This window comes from Diabrotica undecimpunctata, chromosome 7, assembly GCF_040954645.1.
Source record: "Diabrotica undecimpunctata isolate CICGRU chromosome 7, icDiaUnde3, whole genome shotgun sequence".
Classification (NCBI taxonomy): Eukaryota; Metazoa; Arthropoda; class Insecta; order Coleoptera; family Chrysomelidae; genus Diabrotica; species Diabrotica undecimpunctata.
Genome location: NC_092809.1, coordinates 88,459,259 through 88,478,270, shown reverse-complemented (window position 1 = coordinate 88,478,270; position 19,012 = coordinate 88,459,259). Strand labels below are relative to the sequence as shown.

At 35.8% G+C, this 19,012-nt stretch overlaps 1 protein-coding gene across 9 annotated transcripts in view; it reads right to left on the bottom strand.

Moving 5' to 3' along the window:
* LOC140445556 (bone morphogenetic protein receptor type-2-like) overlaps positions 1-19,012 on the bottom strand; it is an 872,505-nt gene that overhangs the window by 266,689 nt on the left and 586,804 nt on the right. For 2 of the 9 annotated variants that reach the window (XR_011951415.1, XR_011951416.1), the window contains one exon: positions 6,001-6,703. The exons of 3 other annotated variants lie outside the window; for them this stretch is intronic. Coding sequence is in view for 2 of the 6 variants with exons in the window: in XM_072537663.1 (XP_072393764.1) it covers positions 6,509-6,568 (60 nt within the window). In the remaining 4 variants the exon portion in view is untranslated. Of the gene's footprint in view, positions 1-5,996; positions 6,704-19,012 lie in introns of those variants that run through there. 4 more of the 9 variants (XR_011951417.1, XR_011951414.1, XM_072537666.1 and 1 more) reach the window with 4 other exon arrangements.

Here is a 19,012-nt window from a genome sequence, read left to right as displayed (position 1 = left end):
GACGATATCTGTCTATTAGGTCAAAGGTTCCCAGATCTGGCTTACCAATTGGAAACACTTTCCACTGAAGCCAATAAAATAGGTTTGAAAATCAATATTAGTAAAACCAAGTCCATGAGAATAAATGCAAGGAACAACACGCTATTTACTATCGACAATATGCAGATTGAAAATGTGGAAAACTTTACGTATCTTGGAAGTGTCATAACAGAAAACGGAGGTACAGAAGACGATATTCGTATGATGATACGAAAAGCTCAACAAGCTTTCAGCACGCTCAACCCTGTTTGGAGATCTGGCGAGTATACTACAAGGACAAAGATCCGTATATTCTGATCAAATGCCATGTCTGTTCTACTCTACGGATGTGAAACCTGGAAAGTGACAAACACCCTCACAGACAAACTGCAGGTCTTTGTTAACAAATGTCTACGAAGAATTGTTCGTATATTCTGGCCTAACACCATCAGAAACGATGATCTGCTACACCTGACCGAACAAAAGAGGGTACAAAATGAAATTAAGTCCAGAAAGTGGGGTTGGATCGGTCACACACTCCGAAAAAATAGTTGCAGTATCGCAAAGACTGCCCTAGAGTGGAATCCCCAAGGGAAAAGAAAAAGAGGTCGCCCAGTACAAACTTGGAGAAGATCCATCATGGACGAGATAAGAGGCCAAGGAAAGTCTTGGAATGAGGTGAAGGCCTTAGCGCAAAATAGAACCCGATGGCGCGTTTTCACTGAAGCTCTATGCTCCACTTAGGAGTTCAAGAACCTTATATATATATATATATATATATATATATATATATATATATATATATATATATTCAACAAAAGTAGTTAATAAAATATTTAAAGTACAATTTATATTTTAATGAAATAGTTCTTAACAAAATTAACAGAAGAAAAAACAAGTTAATGTACTGGGATAAACATGGTCTATTCTGGAATATAGGCCAGGAAAATGTATTTTTTGGACACAGTAGGCTAATGAAACTAATAAGAAACAAACTTACCTTGAATTCTGTTAAGGATGGAGGTGAACTAGACTGTTTACGAACTGAAGCTTCCCCATTACTATTACAAAATGAATTGTCTTCTTCATTGTTCCTTGATTTATTTTCCAATAGATATACTCGTAATATAAATCTGCCTCTACTAAAGCTCATAATATTATTTATTGGGATTACAAAACTCAAGCTAATAAAAATGCTGTAACTTGTACACTCTTAACATAACCTCAAAAATGCCAAAGAATTTATAACTGATTGAACTGCACAGCGCCAGCGGCAAAATGGTGGACTTGGGTCTGATACACTATTATTAACTGTATTCATTGTTCCATAATTATTAACGGTAGAGCCACAGTGGCGTAGGTCTAGCTTGGACTTACGTTTTACAGGTTTCAAGCAAAACCTCAGAGCCATAATGTAGTAAGTGGAGTTACGTTTGTCTGGCTCGGATATGGGTAAGGACTTACGCTCTTATAACCTTGGCTAGTTTGGAAAGTATAATTTTTAAAGGAGTTACGTTATTATGGCTCGATGTAGAATTAAATTTTACACACAAAACATCAAAAACCCGAAAATCACCATTTTTGGACTTACATTCGTCTGACTCTGAGGTACAGATATGTAGTTGAAAACTTTGTACACTTATTTTAACTGTATTTCTGTATTATTCATAATATATGAGTAGTGACCGATATTACAAACTTATTTACCCTGCACAAAGAGGTTATACCTACAGTTATTACTATACAAATCTGATTCGAAATATCAGCGAAAAGTAATAGTCAGTCTGTAAAAAGTTAGTAAGTTCAGCGCCAGCCGCTGAACAGTACAGACGTGCGAGAGCCGAGCGAAGACACCGCCTAGGAGCTGCAGCGACCGAGTCAAAGCCAGACTTTTCAGTCTGACCGTGAATGTAAGCACGGTTAAGCGGAGACACGGCGCCTACAGCGGCCGAGGCCAGATAAGAGTCAAAAGCCTACGCCGAAACCAGGTTAAACCGGGAAGATTTGTTTTTTAATCAAGTTTTCACGGAGGCCAAAATTGAGGCGTAGGAAAGTGAAGAAGCATACGGGCTTTTAGCCTGTCGGGATACTCCGTATGGCACCTTTTAGGATGACACTGTGGGATATAGTTTTTTAGAATTCTATATCTGGCAGACACGGCCCCAAAGTCAGAGAGGTGAGAATAGCAAAAAAATGCCGCTTTAGTTTTGTCTAGAGCGTGAACAACCGCGAACGAGGTCACTGGGTGGCACCTAGAAACCGTGCTGACAACGGGCCAGACGGACAACAAAAAAGCTTTCTTCCAAATTAAGACACCCGTCCCAAAAACATGGATCACTCACGATCCCCGCCTAATAGAAAGGCATCCCCTAGCCCCTATAGTTGTAGTGAGAGGAAACTCCACTGCAACATCTATGATGCACTGCCCCCCATAGACGACGAAAACGGCAACTACGAGATATTTAAGGAGCTGCCAATGGACGATGACATCACCAATGAAGGGGACTTCAAACGCCCCAAAAATAAGAAGAAAAGAACGAAAGACCGAGCGGAGGGAAACCGCGAAATAGAACCGACAACAACGGACGGCGGCACCCCAAAACGACATACAAGTAAAAGGCTAAGACAAAGGAGTAGCGAGGACGAAAAGTCTGAACAACAAGCCCTAAGAACGTTGCTCAAGGAAAAGGACGCCGAAATAGCAACTCTACGCAAAAAGATAGAAGAACTGCAAGACACAATGGTTGCCTCACAGAGTTCTATCATTGAACATATGGATAAAAAGTTCAATCAATTGAACCCAAAAGAAATCTGAAGATAACCTGGAAAACCAGGCACAAAAAAAGGAAAAAGAAGATAACCTGGATAAACAGGCCGAGAAAAAGAAAACAGAGGATAACCTGAAAACTCAGGCAAACAAGAAAACAAAAGCCACTGGAGCAATCCCCAAGAAGTCTCAACCAGAAGAGAAAATAAAAGCCACGGGAACAATCCCAAAAAAATGTACCCCGCAGGGTACAAAACCACCTGTAATAAAATTACAGAGTGTAAGATACACTGGCGCAATACTAAACATTGCCCAAAAACAACACATAATCACGGCAAACAAATTGTCAAGAAGCGGCAGAGAGACGCTTATACAGGCGAAAAGCCCAGAAGACTATCGTAAGATGGTCAAAATCATCGAAAACTTCAACGAGGACACCCCAATTCAGTGGATAGCGTTTCCACTCGAAGAGGACATAAAGCCAATGAAAGTGCTGAGAGGGCTACCTCATCATCAACCTGATGCACATGAAAGTTGTAATAGAGGACCTCAGAAAGGCAACAGGGCCCACACAGTGTTTCAACTGCCAGGGCTACCATCATGCACTAAGAGCGTGCTTCAAAGTACCTCGTTGCGTAAGATGCGGAGAAGAGCATCCAAGCAGAAGCTGCCAAATGCCTAAAGAACAAAAGGCAAAATGCGCGAACTGTCAAGGACAACACCCCGCAAATTTCAGAGGATGTCCAAGATGTCCAACCTGGGGTCGCCAACAACAGCCCCAACAAAGACAGAAGATAACGACGCAAATAAGGCCGCAAATCACTCCCGGCAGACCTTCCTACGCTCAAGCAGCAAAAGCTCAAGAAAATGAGAATACCTCATTTCCAGGCAACACCAAGATGGCCTAGTAAACTCTGTAAAAGAACTACTTACTAGGGTCGTCAACGAGGCGATAGCAGATATAAAGCTAGCACTGAACTAGTGCAAGCAAATAGGGGATACTTGAGGATAGGCTCCTGGAACCCAGGAGGCATAAGGACCAACCAGAATATACTGGACGAACTGGTCAACAGATACGAAATGGATGTCGTAGCCATACAAGAAACAAAACTTACAAACAACATAAACATCAAGTTCCCAGGATACGGCGCTATAGGAACGACAACACAGCAAGATCAGGTGGCACAGCAATTCTTGTGAAAAAAGGCAGGCATAGGTCACATCTGAATAATAACACCGCAACTAAATACTATGCAAGCAACAATAATAAGAGTACAAATGAGGCAAGGAGAAGTCAGAATTACCTCCGCCTACGTGAGACGACAAGATCTACTGATCGAAAAAGACCTAAATATGTTCTTAAACGACGAACCCTCAATAATAATAGGAGACCTAAACGCAAGATCCGCTAATTGGAACGACAGAGCTACAAACAGAAATGGAAGATTACTAAACGCATACATCGAAAATAACGAAGACGTTGTGGCAATGGGCCCTACAGACCCAACACATTATCCAGGAAACGGACTTCCGACACACATAGACATTGTAGTAGCAAAAAATCTAGGATTACAAACAGAACTATAAACGTTAAATGAAGGCACAACTGACCACAATCCCATCCTATTGGAACTAGGAACGTGGGAAGAAGAAAGCACAATTAAAAGAATCAAAAAGAAAACAAAGTGGACAAACTTTAAGAGACTCGTGAGCACCGGAATAAACATAGTTCCAGTGATAGACAACCCACGAGAAATAGAAGATAGAGTCCTAGAGTTGGAAAACATCATCCAACAAGCTCTCAGAAATAGCACTACAGAAGAGGAAGTAGAAATGCACACAGGAAGATTCAAGGATATACCACAAGCAATAAAAGACTTAATAAGAGAAAATAACAGAGCAAAGCAGACTAAACAGAGAGGTCAAAACAGCACTACAACAACACCGTAGTGAAAGCTGGAAAAACCACGTAAGAGATATGGAAGAACAAGGACCAAACATGCAAAATATCTGGAGACTCCAAAGGATTTTGAGAAATGATAGAAAGCCAATCCCCCCATTACATGAAATGGAATTGTATACACCACAGAGGAAAAAGCAGAGGTAATGAGGAGTACTCTCTCTCTCTCTCTCTCTCTCGAGAGAGAGAGAGAGATTAATTACATTAAATTACCACCCAGACGAGGACATCGAAGAAGTCCAAAGACAAAGAGAAAGACCTGAATATCCAAACGAAATCATCCCTCCTACATCACCGGAGGAGATAAATGAATTAATCAAAAACAGCTCGCCGAAAAAAGCACCTGGTCCCGATCAAATCACGAACAGGGCTCTAAAATACTTACCAGCGAGAGCCATAGTATACTTAACAAACATTATAAATGCAATGCTAAGATTCAAGAAATTCCCAAACAGATGGAAAGAGGCCCATGTCATAATGTTACCAAAGCCCTACTACCTGCAATCAGCAAGATTGTAGAGAGAATAATACTTAGCAGACTTCAAGCCGAAACAGACAGACTAGATATAATACCCGAAGCTCAAATCGGCTTTAGATCAGAACATTCCAGTGAGCTACAAATACTCAGATTAACAGAGTACATAGCAGCTGGATTCAACGACAAACAATTCACAGGAGCCGCCTTCCTAGATGTAAGCAAAGCATTAATCGTAACCGTAACCGTAAGTTTTAAGACGTTAATTTAGTAAATTTGAAATAATTTAATGTATTCTTTAGCTAAAAGTACAACATAAAATATTGCATATTTTGTCTATGGTTGCCGTAAATAAAAACCGGGTTAATTTTTCTATTCCTGGATTAACATATTATACTTGGAATGCACTGAAGTAAAATATAAGATAGAAAAAAGAACATTTTCTGAATATACAATACTAGAAATAGATACATACACATTAGGATTATGATTACTTCCGTAGTAAACATGGTCCAAATATTTTTGATAGTGTGAAGTGAACATCGCCTAAGATGCAAACTTGCACGGCATAGGACGATGCTCTTCGTTTAAATAATATAAATGCACTGACATGGTTTTAAATTGGAAATACAAATATAAGTAATTCTTTGCTGTAAAATCAATAAACAACTGATAATGGAATTTATTAATTAAGTAGAAAATTACTAGAAATAAAAAACAAGTGTCACTCATAAATGGTTTATTTTTAATTTTCACATAACTAATAAACAAATACAAAGTAAAGATAAAGATACTCAAAGTAAAGTGAGTATTTTGTCTATATTGCACGGATTTTTTGACTATTTTAGAAGTAAAATGAATACAAGTGGAAAAAAGTGGTGAATACATATGTACCGTTAAAAATTGTAAAAATATATGTTCGAAAGTTTTTTTACTTTTCAGAGGGATCCAAAAAGGTGATAAAAAATAACAATTAGTATTTTATGTATTCAGATCTTAGAAGTTAAAATATACACTTAAAACAATTTCAAGTTTAAGAATTACAGGGAATACTCATTTTTAGTAAAATAAAGTTATTACAAGTTAAAATACAGTATTGAATAAAGGTTAAGGCAAAAAAGTAATATGACTGACTTTTAAAGAATAATTTGTTAGCTTTGGATGTTGGATGTCTAGTATACTTCTATTGTTTAGGTCACAGTTTTCCGCAGCTGCCGTCTTCATCACCCCAACATATCTTAATTTCTGATATGGTGTCATCACGTCTTCAACACAGATTACGCAAACTTCAAGAAAACGGCCTCATCGTTCTCCAAGAAAACAGCGTTTTCGAAATAGTTACAAACATCTGAGAAAGAGAACTACCGCTTAAAGCTTCCAGTTTGTGAACTATAAGATCAACTGGTAACAATGAGGAAAGAAGTTGTTTTTTCAAAGATTTTACTTGAAGAATATAAGAAAGCTACTTTCAGATTCTGTCCATCTACAAAAGTAGAAAAATTTATAAATGTATAAGTGTCACAAGCTCTAAAGAAATCAAAAGGGCGGAGATATTCATCTGAATTTAAAACTTAGTGTCTTGGCTTGTATTCACTGCTCCCAAATTACAATATAAAAATGAATTGGCAAAAACATTTAGCGTGTCCAGTTACAAACTTCAGTGAGTCATATTGAACATATAAAAATAAAACCTGGGTTAAATGATGCCAGACTAAATATAATTCAGTTGTAAGTAAAGAATTTATCTGAACCAAATAAGCTTTGTTGTTTATTTAACGAAGTTACAATAAAATCTAATTTATTTTATAATTTGGGTGCATATGAAATTTTAGGCTAAAAAGGCTTTGTAGATGACAGAAAAAGCTTAAAACCTGTTAAAAAAGCAACCACTTTTATGCTAAGAGGACTTTACAGTAACTGGAAACAACCTTTATCTAAAAGTGTGTGTTGTGACAAGTGATTTAGGTTCCAACAATTGGAAGTTATCTCACTTCGTTAAATTGGACAGGAATAATTTATTAGCAAGTTATTTTTTATTCGATGGTAAAAAAACTTCATGAAACCATATTAAAGCATTGTATAACATAATAAATAATGTCCATTACGACCAGTTGTAAAATTAACAGATTCTAATATTTCTTCCAACGGATTTGAAACAATGAAAGTGAAATGTATGCTACTCAGGTATTAAGTGCAACAGTAGCAGCAATATACTTATATATTCCAAATAACTTATACATTCGTTCGTTTTGGTTTTTTTTGCTGCAGAAACAAGTGCCACTGCAGATGTAGTATTTGATCTATTGAATTCTTCCAAATGCCAAAAATTATAATAGGGCATTTAAGTTGAAGTATCAAATCTCATTTTTAAAAGACTGACAATTTTCTTAAAATCCATTGTTCAGAAATACATTAATGTTACAGACTTCTAAAAGTTTATTAAGGGTTTGAGAATAACAATTCATGGCGTGATGGAATTGTGAGATGTACTAAAAGGTTCTGGATTTGAGTATCTTCTGTCTGTAAAGATTTAATTAAGATGCTTTGTAAAATTTTTTTTTGACAAATAAGACAACAGCACATTAATTCATCATCAATGGCGCTACAACTCTTCGTGAGTCTTTGCCGCATTTACTATTGCCTTCCATGTTTGTCGGTCCTGTGCCAGTAATTCCCATTGTCGCACTCCCATTTTCTCTAGATCTTCTTTGACTGCATCTTTCTACCTTTTTCTAGGCCGCCCTGCAGACCTTCTTCCCTCTGGCCTTTCCCAGAACACATTGTTAATAAGGCGATTGTCGTTACTGCGTATCACATGCCCTATCCATCTGAGTCTATTGGCCTTTATATATCTGACTAGATTTTCTTTTCCGAATAGAGACTCAAGCTCGTTATTGTATCTGCCCCTCCATTCGTTTGTCACGCTGTCTCTGCAAGGGCCATATATCATTCGAAGAATTTTACGTTCCCACACCAGCAATTTATTTATTTCTCTTTTTGTTAGCGTCCATGTTTCGCTTCCATACGCGACTGCTGGTCGTATTATGGTCTTATATATGATCTGTAATTACATCAACCCAACTCTCATTCAATTTCAAAGGGCCTTTAAGAAATTGTTATGTTTAAATTTGTTAAATTCTGATACCGAAAACTGTGAAGGTGATGCAGATGCCATATTAATACAAATTTCAGATTTTTCTAAACGCAGTGAAGTATTTGAGTCCACACCAGCACATACTTGCACAACATCGAATGAACTTACTGGAATGGATACTGATTATAGGTCAAATGATATATTGCAACAAAATATGAAATATATTTGCGGTTGTTTAATTAATAAACCTCGTTAAAGTTCATACTTGTGGTATCTGTGAAAATTATTCAAAAACCAATAAAGATTTAGATGATGAATCTCTCTTTGTTATCTTAAAGCCTATGAAATGCGTAATATCTTTTTTAGACGGGCCTAAGTTTTCAAGCAAATTTTGAATACATTATATTCCAAAATAATGTCATTATTAATTTTGTAAAGATGTTTAAAAAATTTGTTTTTATACACCCTTGTCAAAATTTTCCACTTTTATATTTGTTAAAGTTGTATACTCGAGTACGACTATGTTGTACTTTAAAATATATAAATCGTAATTTTACAAATCAATTTAAAATTAACAAAAAAAAACTTATAATTTGGAAATATAGTTAAGTTTTTGTATGTTTTCTGTTACATTTCGAAAATGTTTTTTAAATAAACAAAAAAAAAATAGAATTTCACATAATTCAAAGTAACATAATTCTTGAATAAATATGTAGTGTGAAATTCTTGAACTTTATTTTATTAACTATCAGTGGCGGCCGGTCAGGGTCGGTAGGGTCGGCAGTGCCGACCCACACCTTTATAGATATTATAGTTTTTTTAATATTTAATTTAATCAGTATTTCAATAATTAATTGTGGCAGGTAATCAGTTGATGTCATTTGTTTTTGAGAAATAAAAAAATATCTGTGAGATAATAAAGACTAACTTTTATTCATGATTTTTAAAAGAATTCGACCAATTCGACCAGACTAAATTTTATTCATGGTTTTTAAAAGAATTCGTCCAATCTGAGCGTTAAGTGACCCCTGCGTAGACACTTTTCAAATTGATTATCCGATACCGGAGACATCCATCCGCCAGTAAATTCTTAAAAAGGCACGTTTTGAGTGTTCGGCAAGCCGATCCCAACCTTGACGATTTACTTGTAAAAATCAACGGAATATTAGTTGATTAGCAACCAAATATACATTTCTTTCCATATGAACTTAATTACCAAGTACGGCAAATTTAAATTTGCCGATGCTTCATTGGGATTGGTGATTGGTCGCAAACTGTACATTGCCAGCGCGGGATGAAATGTTATTTCATATAAGAACGTAAGCAGTAAAGTGAAGTGATATTCAGTGCACGAACTAACCTTTCTTTCTGTGATTAATTTTTATTTTCTAAAGTAATACTGTGATACGTTACGTCTGCCGTAAATAGTTAAAGGTTAAAGGGTTTTTTGACATATTAGAAGTTTTTTTTAATTAAAGTGTAAACAAATTCAGGTAAATTAACCTAAAAAATGCAAGCCATGGGAGAAACTGTAAGTATTGATAAGTCTGATATTGTAAATTATATTTTGCATAATGGGTTTTCATCTATTCCATACGAAGAACAAATTGTTATTAAAAATAAGGTGTCCTTTGCCTAAAATGTCCCGGCTTATAAATATTAGTGCGAGTAAGGGAAGTAATAGATCATTTTCAGATAATTGGTACAGCAAGTACTCATGGCTTACCGGGAGTGAAATAAAAAACAAAGTTTTCTGTTGGCCTTGCATTTTATTTTCGACAAATAGGGGCAAATATCAACATCCGTGGTGTGAATCTGGTTACGATAATTTAAAGGAATTATTTAGGGCTTCACATAAACATGATATTTCGAAAGATCATACTTACAGCCAGATTAAATTAGATTTATTTGAACAACAAACAAAAAATGCTATTAAACATAATGAAATTGTTAAAAATAATCACGCAGTTTTACGTCGTTTAATTGATATTGTAATTTTTTTAAGTTGTCAGGAATTATCTTTTAGGGGACACGATGAATCGGAGCATTCGTTAAATCAAGGTAATTATAGAGAACTAATAAAAATGTTTAAGAAATACGATTTGGAATTTTCTAATTTACTTTCTGACTCGAAGACATTTAGCGGTGTATCTAAAACAATCCAAAATGAATTAATAGAATCAATTAGTTACATTTTGAGTAACTTTATTGAATCTGAGATTCAGGGAACCATTTGCTTTTCACTAGAAGTAGATAAAACTACCGACATATCATGTCATTCACAATTATCAATTGTTGTTCGATACGCATTACGTGGTAATATCTATGAGAGGTTTTTAGGTTTTACAGACGTGAGTAAAAGCCATAAGGCAGAATATATTTTTGGTGTTTTAAAGGACAGATTAAAATTTTTTGATATCAAAAATAAATTGGTAGGGCAAACTTATGACGGCGCTGCCGTGATGTCTGGTGAATTAAATGGTCTCCAGGCAAAAGTTAAAACTATTGCACCGCAAGCTTTATTTACTCACTGTCATGCGCATAGAATGAATTTAGTTTTGCAGGATACATGTAAAAAAATTAAAGAATGTCGTCTTTTTTTTGCCAGTTTAAGCGGATTTGCTTCATTTTTCTCAAGCTCGCCTAAACGGACTAATGTTTTAGAACGGTTTGTTTCGAAAAAAAATGCCAAAAGTTTGTCAGACGCGATGGAATTTTAAATCTCGGTTAGTTTTCACTGTAGCAGATTTTCGTGAACAGCTTTTGGAAGTTTTTGATTTTATTATTGAATGCGACGATTTTGAAAGTGATGATATCTCGATATGTGAAGCAATCGGTTTGAAAACTTTATTAAATGATTACTCTTTTAACATACTTTTAAATATTTTTAAGAAAGTGTTTACCCAAACCGATTTGATATTCAATGTTGTTCAAAATCAGTTAACTGACATTATTCATTCCAAAAATAGAATAACAAGACTGGTGCAAAATCTCAGAGATTTTCGTAATGATAGTAATTTCCAGTATATACGCAGTGACGTTTTGGACTCGCTTGATATTTCCGAACCCCCAAAAAAAAAAAGACAAAGGCATGACACAGAAACAGATCTCGAAAAACGAGTATATTTTGAAATTTTGGATACTATTATTATGCAAATAGATACTCGTTTTTCGAATTTTGAAGATTTGCAAATTTTTGACCTCTTTGACGATTCAAAATTTAAAAGTTACGCCAAAGAATTTCCAAGATATTTATTAGACAGGTTAATTAAAAATTATCCATCATTCTTTAATAAAATAAAATTAAAAAATGAATTAAAAGTTTTATACGCTGATCCAAATATTTTCGGAAGATGGGATAAGTTACAAGATATGTATAATTTTATATACTGTAATTCATTACAACAAACTGTTACCGAAATTAATAAATTATTGTCATTAATTCTCTCATTACCACCAACGTCTGCCTCAAATGAACGAGATTTCTCTTGCCTCAAAAGAATCAAAACGTATTGTCGAAATACCATGAAACAAGAGAGAATGTCAAGCTTGTCTCAAATGTCAATAGAAAAAAAACTTTAAAATCTCTCCAAAACTCTAATAAATTTTACGATGACGTTATAACCCATTTTGCTACTTCCAAACAACGTAGACTAGAGTTAATTTATAAACATGTTTAGGTTCTAAATTTATAGGAAAAAACAAAAAAATAAAAAACAAAAAAGAAGACAACAAAAAATCTCCTATGATGATTGAAGTCTTTATTAGACGGTATACCTATCTGAGGAGACAAAAAATACCTTGCCGACCTTGTCTCTCAAGCCACGAGCCGCCACTGTTAACTATTGTTTTATTATTCATGTTTCCAAATAATCAATTTCTTATTACTACTTTTTTTGCAATTCCGATTTACGGATTAAAAAGTGGAGAAGAACCTTAATCTGAACTACAATTTAACAAGATAAATGTGAAATATAAATAACATTTTCATTCATCATTAATTTTCCACGCATATTGCATACTCATTCATAGGCTTTAAGTAAAAAAAAAGAGTTGTTAAATCTAACTTTTCTACATAACGGGCATATTTTTCACAAATCGAACACAAATGAACTTAAAAACATTTTCTAACAAGATAACCACACACGTAACGTTGAAATTTTTGTTTTTTTTTTGAGTATCCTATTCAGATCCAAATAATTGGGGAATTGACAATTGATACTCAAGAATACTCTTTTCGTTTAAATGGAATCATGGAATGTCATGTAAACGAAATAGTATTTTATCTGTATCACTTTCACAATTACCAGTCCCTAAATTTAACCAAAGTACACAAATAAGTTTTTTAAAAGTTCTTTGAAATTTTATTGCAGTTGGATTCATACAATTACCATTTTTTGGCGAATTTTACCAAAAAAATTTTCTAAACAGTCTTGGTTAAGCCTTCGAGCAAAAATGAATTTAAAGGTATCTTTTAAAATGTCCCATAATAAGATTAACCTATTTATTGTGACTCCGAAGCACTTCAAAAATTTTATCCTGTTAGTGACATCATTTCTACCTTTGACAATTACTTTCAAACTATTAAAAAAAGTTCACAGTCCCTTAAAAAATCTACCTGATATTCTTCTTCTTCTTCCTCTTTATAAGCAATTCTGCTTGTTCATTGGCGGATTAATACCTCTATGGAAGGTTGTCACTCCATCTCTTGCGCGGTCGTCCGATACGTCTGCCGATTGGTAACTTATCTCTTGCTATTTTGACGACACGGGTCTCCTCCATTCTGCTTGTGTGGTTATTCCATTCTTTTTTTTTTCTATTTTGTATCCATTCATTTATACACTGTACGTTACATTTTCTTATAATGTCTTCACTTCTCTTTAGATCTCTCAGCGTATTTCCTGTAATTCCTTTCAGTACTCTCATCTCTGCCGTTTCCAGATACCTAATAACCTGATATTGTTCTCCCTTCAAAGCTCTTCCAAATTGTTTGGTTTTAATAGTATGTGAGGAATTTAAAAGATCAAATAATTTGTCCATCATATCTACAAACTTCGCTATGCTACAGACACTAGCAGGAATTGCTCCAAACCGTGTATATACATTCAAACCAGTCACTACTGTTTGGCTGAAGACTTGACTAGCAAATTTAACTTTCATTTTCTCAAAATTATTTGGATAAATATGAGAATCTGTTAATTTTGGAGCAACTCTTACGGCCGGTTTCCGAAACGTTAATCAAATCTCCAATCATGTAATCAAGTATCAAATTTGATCAATTGTTAACAAGCGACAGGTTTCCGAAACGAAAATTATGGTAAAATTACGTGATCACCGATTATAGATTATTTGACATACGATTTTACATGGAAACAGTAGAATCAGTAACAGTAATCAGTAAAAAATAACAGTAAACAGTAATCGTTTATTATTTCTATACGAATTGTTCTTTATCTTGCTCTAAATTAAGAAAGTAATGTTGCTGTTTCACTTTACCATCATTCCTGTTTATGTGTAATCTGCATTCTGAAAATCAACAAACAAACATAACCTAACTAACTAATAATTTTGTGTCGTTCGTTAATGTTTACCAATTTGTCATTTATCATCTTTAATTCTTAAAATGAACCTTTGTAACAATATTTTTGGGTTCTTTCTAAACAACAGCTTTTTATAAAACACCTTAGGTTTATGTATCTTACAACGTAACCAAAGATTTTATTTTATTTACTTACAACCTTATAACCATTGGTACATAACCAAAGATTATAAGATTAATCGTCCAAAAATCTCAGATTACCTGACAAGCTAGTATGACAGAAGTTTAACATAGATAAAACGATAATTAGCGTTTCGGAAACCCAAAATACTTCTGACAGGCTGTTAATCATCGATTATTTGCTTGTTAGATTAGTTAATGTGTTATGTGATTGAAGTTTGATCGATGTTTCTGCAACTCAAAATGCATTTAATCGACTGTTAACAGTAGATTACCTAATTTTGATAATGATCAGCCTCTCGGAAACCGGCTGTTAGAGGGTAACATTTATCTAAATTATAGAAGTTTCAATATATTGTTACGAGCATGCTTTTGGCATGGCTCATATAACAGTTACAACTCTAAAAAGTCATCAAGAACTTTCGCGATCCATCGAGTGAGAGACAGAACAACAGGTCACGTAGGCGAATTAGAGGTGGGACAACTCCCGAATGTTCTGGAACTTAATACTTTTGGTATATATATGACGCGATGTTAGAAGTTAGTTTAGTTGATAAGAGACTACCGAACTGTAAACTTATAAATAAACATGTTTATATAAATTCGAACCGCTCGTTTTATTTAATCTCGCTACAGTTGATGTCCGGTGTGAGATTTGCAAATAAATTCAGCAGTGACTTTTGAAAAAGACTTTTGAACTTTTGAAAAGTATTGTTCGTCTGGAACATCCGCGTAGTTTGGTAGTGTCCTTTGTACGAAAGAACATTTAAAAAAGTGCGTGTGTGTCTGACTAAAGATGCTGCTAGTACAACTTTCAGTAAAACAGTTGCGTGAGCAACTGGAAGAACGCGATGAAGATTGCAGCGGGTCCAAGAAGATACTCCAAGAACGACTGAAGACTGTTCTCAACAAGAATGGAGAAGACCCAGAGACATTCCAGTTCCAGTCAGCAGAACAAGCAGTTTTAATGAAGATCGAAGAGAGTTCCAGAAAAAATGATAAGAAATTTGAAAACGTCTCTCAAATGATAGAAGAATCTTCTCGAAAGAATGATGAAAGATTCAATGAAACGTCTCAAATGATAGAAGAATCTTCTAAAAAAAATGATGATAAATTCGAGAACGTTTCCAAAAGATTCGATGAAACGTCTCAAATTATTAAAGAAGCAGCTAGACAAAATGAAGAGAAATTCGAAAATGTTGCTAGAAGATTCGACGAGACTCAAATAATTAAAGAAGTATGTAATCAAAACAATGAGAAATTTGAAGAAGTCTCAAGAACATTTGATAAAGTAGAAGAGAAGATCAAACAGTTAGAGAGCGTGATAACCAATACAAAAGTGCTACCACCAGTTAATACAGTAGCCTTAGATCCGGTAGTGAAAGAAGAATCACCTAGAGACGAAACGACACATAATATGAGACTCAAATTGCCACCATTTGATGGAAAGTCTTCTTGGTCCATATACCTTAGACAATTTGAAGCTATTGCGACAGCCAATCATTGGACAGAACAAGAAAAAGCTGTTTCCTTGACTGCTGCTTTACGAGGTGATGCTGCGGATATCCTAAGATCAATTCCTAAGGGTCAAGAAAAATGTTACCAGACCTTGTTCACTCGACTAGACAAACGTTACGGAGATGCCCATCTACAACAAGTATACAAAGTACAAATAAGAAGTAGAATCCAACGAGCAAGTGAGAGTTTGCAAGAATTTGAAGCAGATATTGCTCGTATAGCACTGTTGGCCTATCCAAAGGCACCAGACAACATTTTGGAAGAAATTGCTGTAGATGCCTTTGTCAATAGGTTAAGAGACAGTGAACTACAGAAAGCTTTACGACTAGCAAGACCGAAAGTTTTAGATGAAGCGCTCGCTATTGCCTTGGAACATGAAACAGCTAGTCAAGCTTCACGGAGCTATCGAGTACGAACCTCTGAAGAGAGCGACGAACAAAACGAAAAACGTCTGGAGGAAATCGTACGGAAAGTAGTTCGTAACATGATGCCGAAGAGACGTGAACCCAGATGTTGGAATGGTAACGACGTAGGTCACATTCGTCGTAAATTGCATGAAAATAATACAACAGTCAGAAAGCTAGAACAGATCGAACACTGGGCTGGAAAAAGGCATTCAAATGCTGAGGCTCAGTCAAGACGGCCATAAAGTGCAAATCGTAATCATTGTCTTGAATTAGAAGAACGACTTTGCCCCGTGAGACGAACCACCGTCATTAATTGATCAATCGCAGCCTCAACAGATACAAGACGCTCAAGCAGATGATCCATGTATAAAAAGAGTATTAGATTGGATGCGTCGAAGTGAAAGACCTTCTTGGCAAGATATTAGTGCATGTAGTCCAGAAGTCAAGTGTTACTGGAGCCAATGGAATTACCTAGTGCTGAAAGATGATCTTCTGTATAGAACCTTTGAGAACGATGATGGTACAGAAACTAAGCTTCAGTCGATTGTACCTAAAAGTAAAGTGTCAGAAGTATTGCGTCAGTTGCATGACGGTGCATCAGGTGGACACTTTGGTATCACGAAGACTCTGCAAAAGGTTCGAGAACGGTTCTATTGGGTGAACTGTAAAGATGATGTAAGAAGATGGTGCCGGAAATGTGAACTGTGTGCAACCAGTAATGGTCCAGCTGGTAAAAAGAGGGCACCCATGAGACAGTACAATGTTGGTAGTCCTATGGAAAGAGTAGCAATCGACATTGCAGGTCCACTTCCAGAGACAAACGATGGAAATAAATATATCTTGGTAGCCATGGATTATTTTACGAAATGGACTGAGGCCTATGCGATACCAAATCAAGAAGCAGCTACCGTTGCAGAGGTACTTGTTAAAGAATTCTTTAGCCGATTTGGTGTTCCCTTGGAGATCCATTCCGACCAAGGGCGAAACTTCGAGTCAGCCTTTTTCCAAAACGTTTGTAAATTGATTGGTGTCAATAAGACCAGAATGACACCCCTGCATCCTCAATCAGATGGAATGGTCGAGAGAATGAACCGAACAATGGGTAAACACCTGTCCAAGGTTGTATCAGAACATCAAAGAGATTGGGACCAGCACATTCATTTATTCCTAATGGCCTACCGCTCGGCCGTGAATGAAACTACAGGCCAGACTCCAACCTGCCTGATGTTAGGTCGTGAGGTTCGTTTGCCCTGCGACCTAGAGTTTGGCTGCAGACCTTCCGAAGAACATGTTGCAAGCGAAGATTATGTCGACCGCCTGAAGTTAAAAATGAACAACATTCATGAACTTGCCCGACAACACATCCAGTTAGCCAGTGACATAATGAAAGATCAATACGATTCTCGAGGCAAGAGTGAAAGCTATGAAGTAGGTGATCTTGTTTGGCTTTATAATCCACAACGTCGTCGAGGCTTGTCTCCCAAACTGCAAAGACAATGGGAAGGTCCGTATGAAATTAAAAAGAGAAGAAATGACGTCATATACCGAATTAATTAGTTGCCGAAAGGTAAACCAAAAGTAGTTCACATAAATCGTCTTGCACCATATGCTGGCTCAAATGAAACAGAAGAAGCACGAACCCTTCAACATGAGATCAAAGATGACCAGCGACCAAGCTTTAATGAATTTATGTCAAATTACGCAGAGAGAAAGAGTGCTAGATTCGGCGTGACCACAGAAGTTCAGCAGGATCTTTTTAGTGTTCCGCATAATGTCTCTCTAGCCCACTGTGTTGCCCAAGATCTTGAGTTGACTAAAGGAATCTCATCCGTATTTTATAAGAAATTCGGTCGTTTGGACGAGTTAAAAAACCAGCAGCCTAAAGTTGGAAGAGTACTGAGATTAGAAGATGGTTCTCGATCTTTGCTGTATATGGTGACCAGAAAGTCGTATACAGACAGGGCAAGCTACGAGGATATATGGCGTGCTCTAACTAATTTGAAGAAAATCGTGTGCAATTATGACATCAAGAACTTGGTCTTACCCAAGATAGGCCATGCACTAGAAAATCTGGATTGGAAGATTGTCAGAAGCATGCTTGTAGTGATCTTCCGAGAAACCGGCGTACGAATTACTGTGTGTTGTATTAACCCGAAGAGATCGTGTCTTTCAAAGTCTGTAGACTGTTATTTCTTCTTGAGGGGTTCATACAGAGCTGGAGAGTCCTGTAGATTCTGCCATCCTGGGCCTACATATAGAGTTACTGATCGGGACGCTCAAATTTAAGAGGGGAGCAGTGTTACGAACATGCTTTTGGCAAGGCTCATATAACAGTTACAACTCTAAAAAGGCATCAAGAACTTTCGCGATCCATCGAGTGAGAGACAGAACAACAGGTCACGTAGGCGAATTAGAGGTGGGACAACTCCCGAATGTTCTGGAACTTAATACGCGGTATATATATGACGCGATGTTAGAAGTTAGTTTAGTTGATAAGAGACTACCGAACTGTAAACTTATAATTAAATATGTTTATATAAATTCGAACCGCTCGTTTTATTTAATCTCGCTACAATATTTCCTGGAAATTTGATGGCCACCTTCTTTGATAAAATTATGTTTTTTTTTTAATTATTTCAGTATTATTCATTAACAGTTTTAAGAAGATGTGGTGCATCAAAAATAAATGCAATTTTTTGATTATTTACAAAAAAATACGGATTTGTTGGAGCAACATATAAGAGGTTAACCAATTGAACATTACTGAACACCATCTCACTAATTAATACACATACTTGTAAACCCATTTCTTTTAATTTTGTTACAATATCACTGTTCAATTAATCATGTCATAGTTGACTTAGTACTTAGTACATGACTTAGTTGACTATAGTAAAATTTTAGCCGGAAAAGAATTAAAAAATTTAAAACAAATAGGTTGGTTCCACTTACTTTCTATACTTTTAATCAAAAACACAGTGGCAGTTACCGCTGGCTTGAAATGTTTTTGACCTGTACCGTCGTCTTTAAGTCCAATAATATTATCTGAGTTAT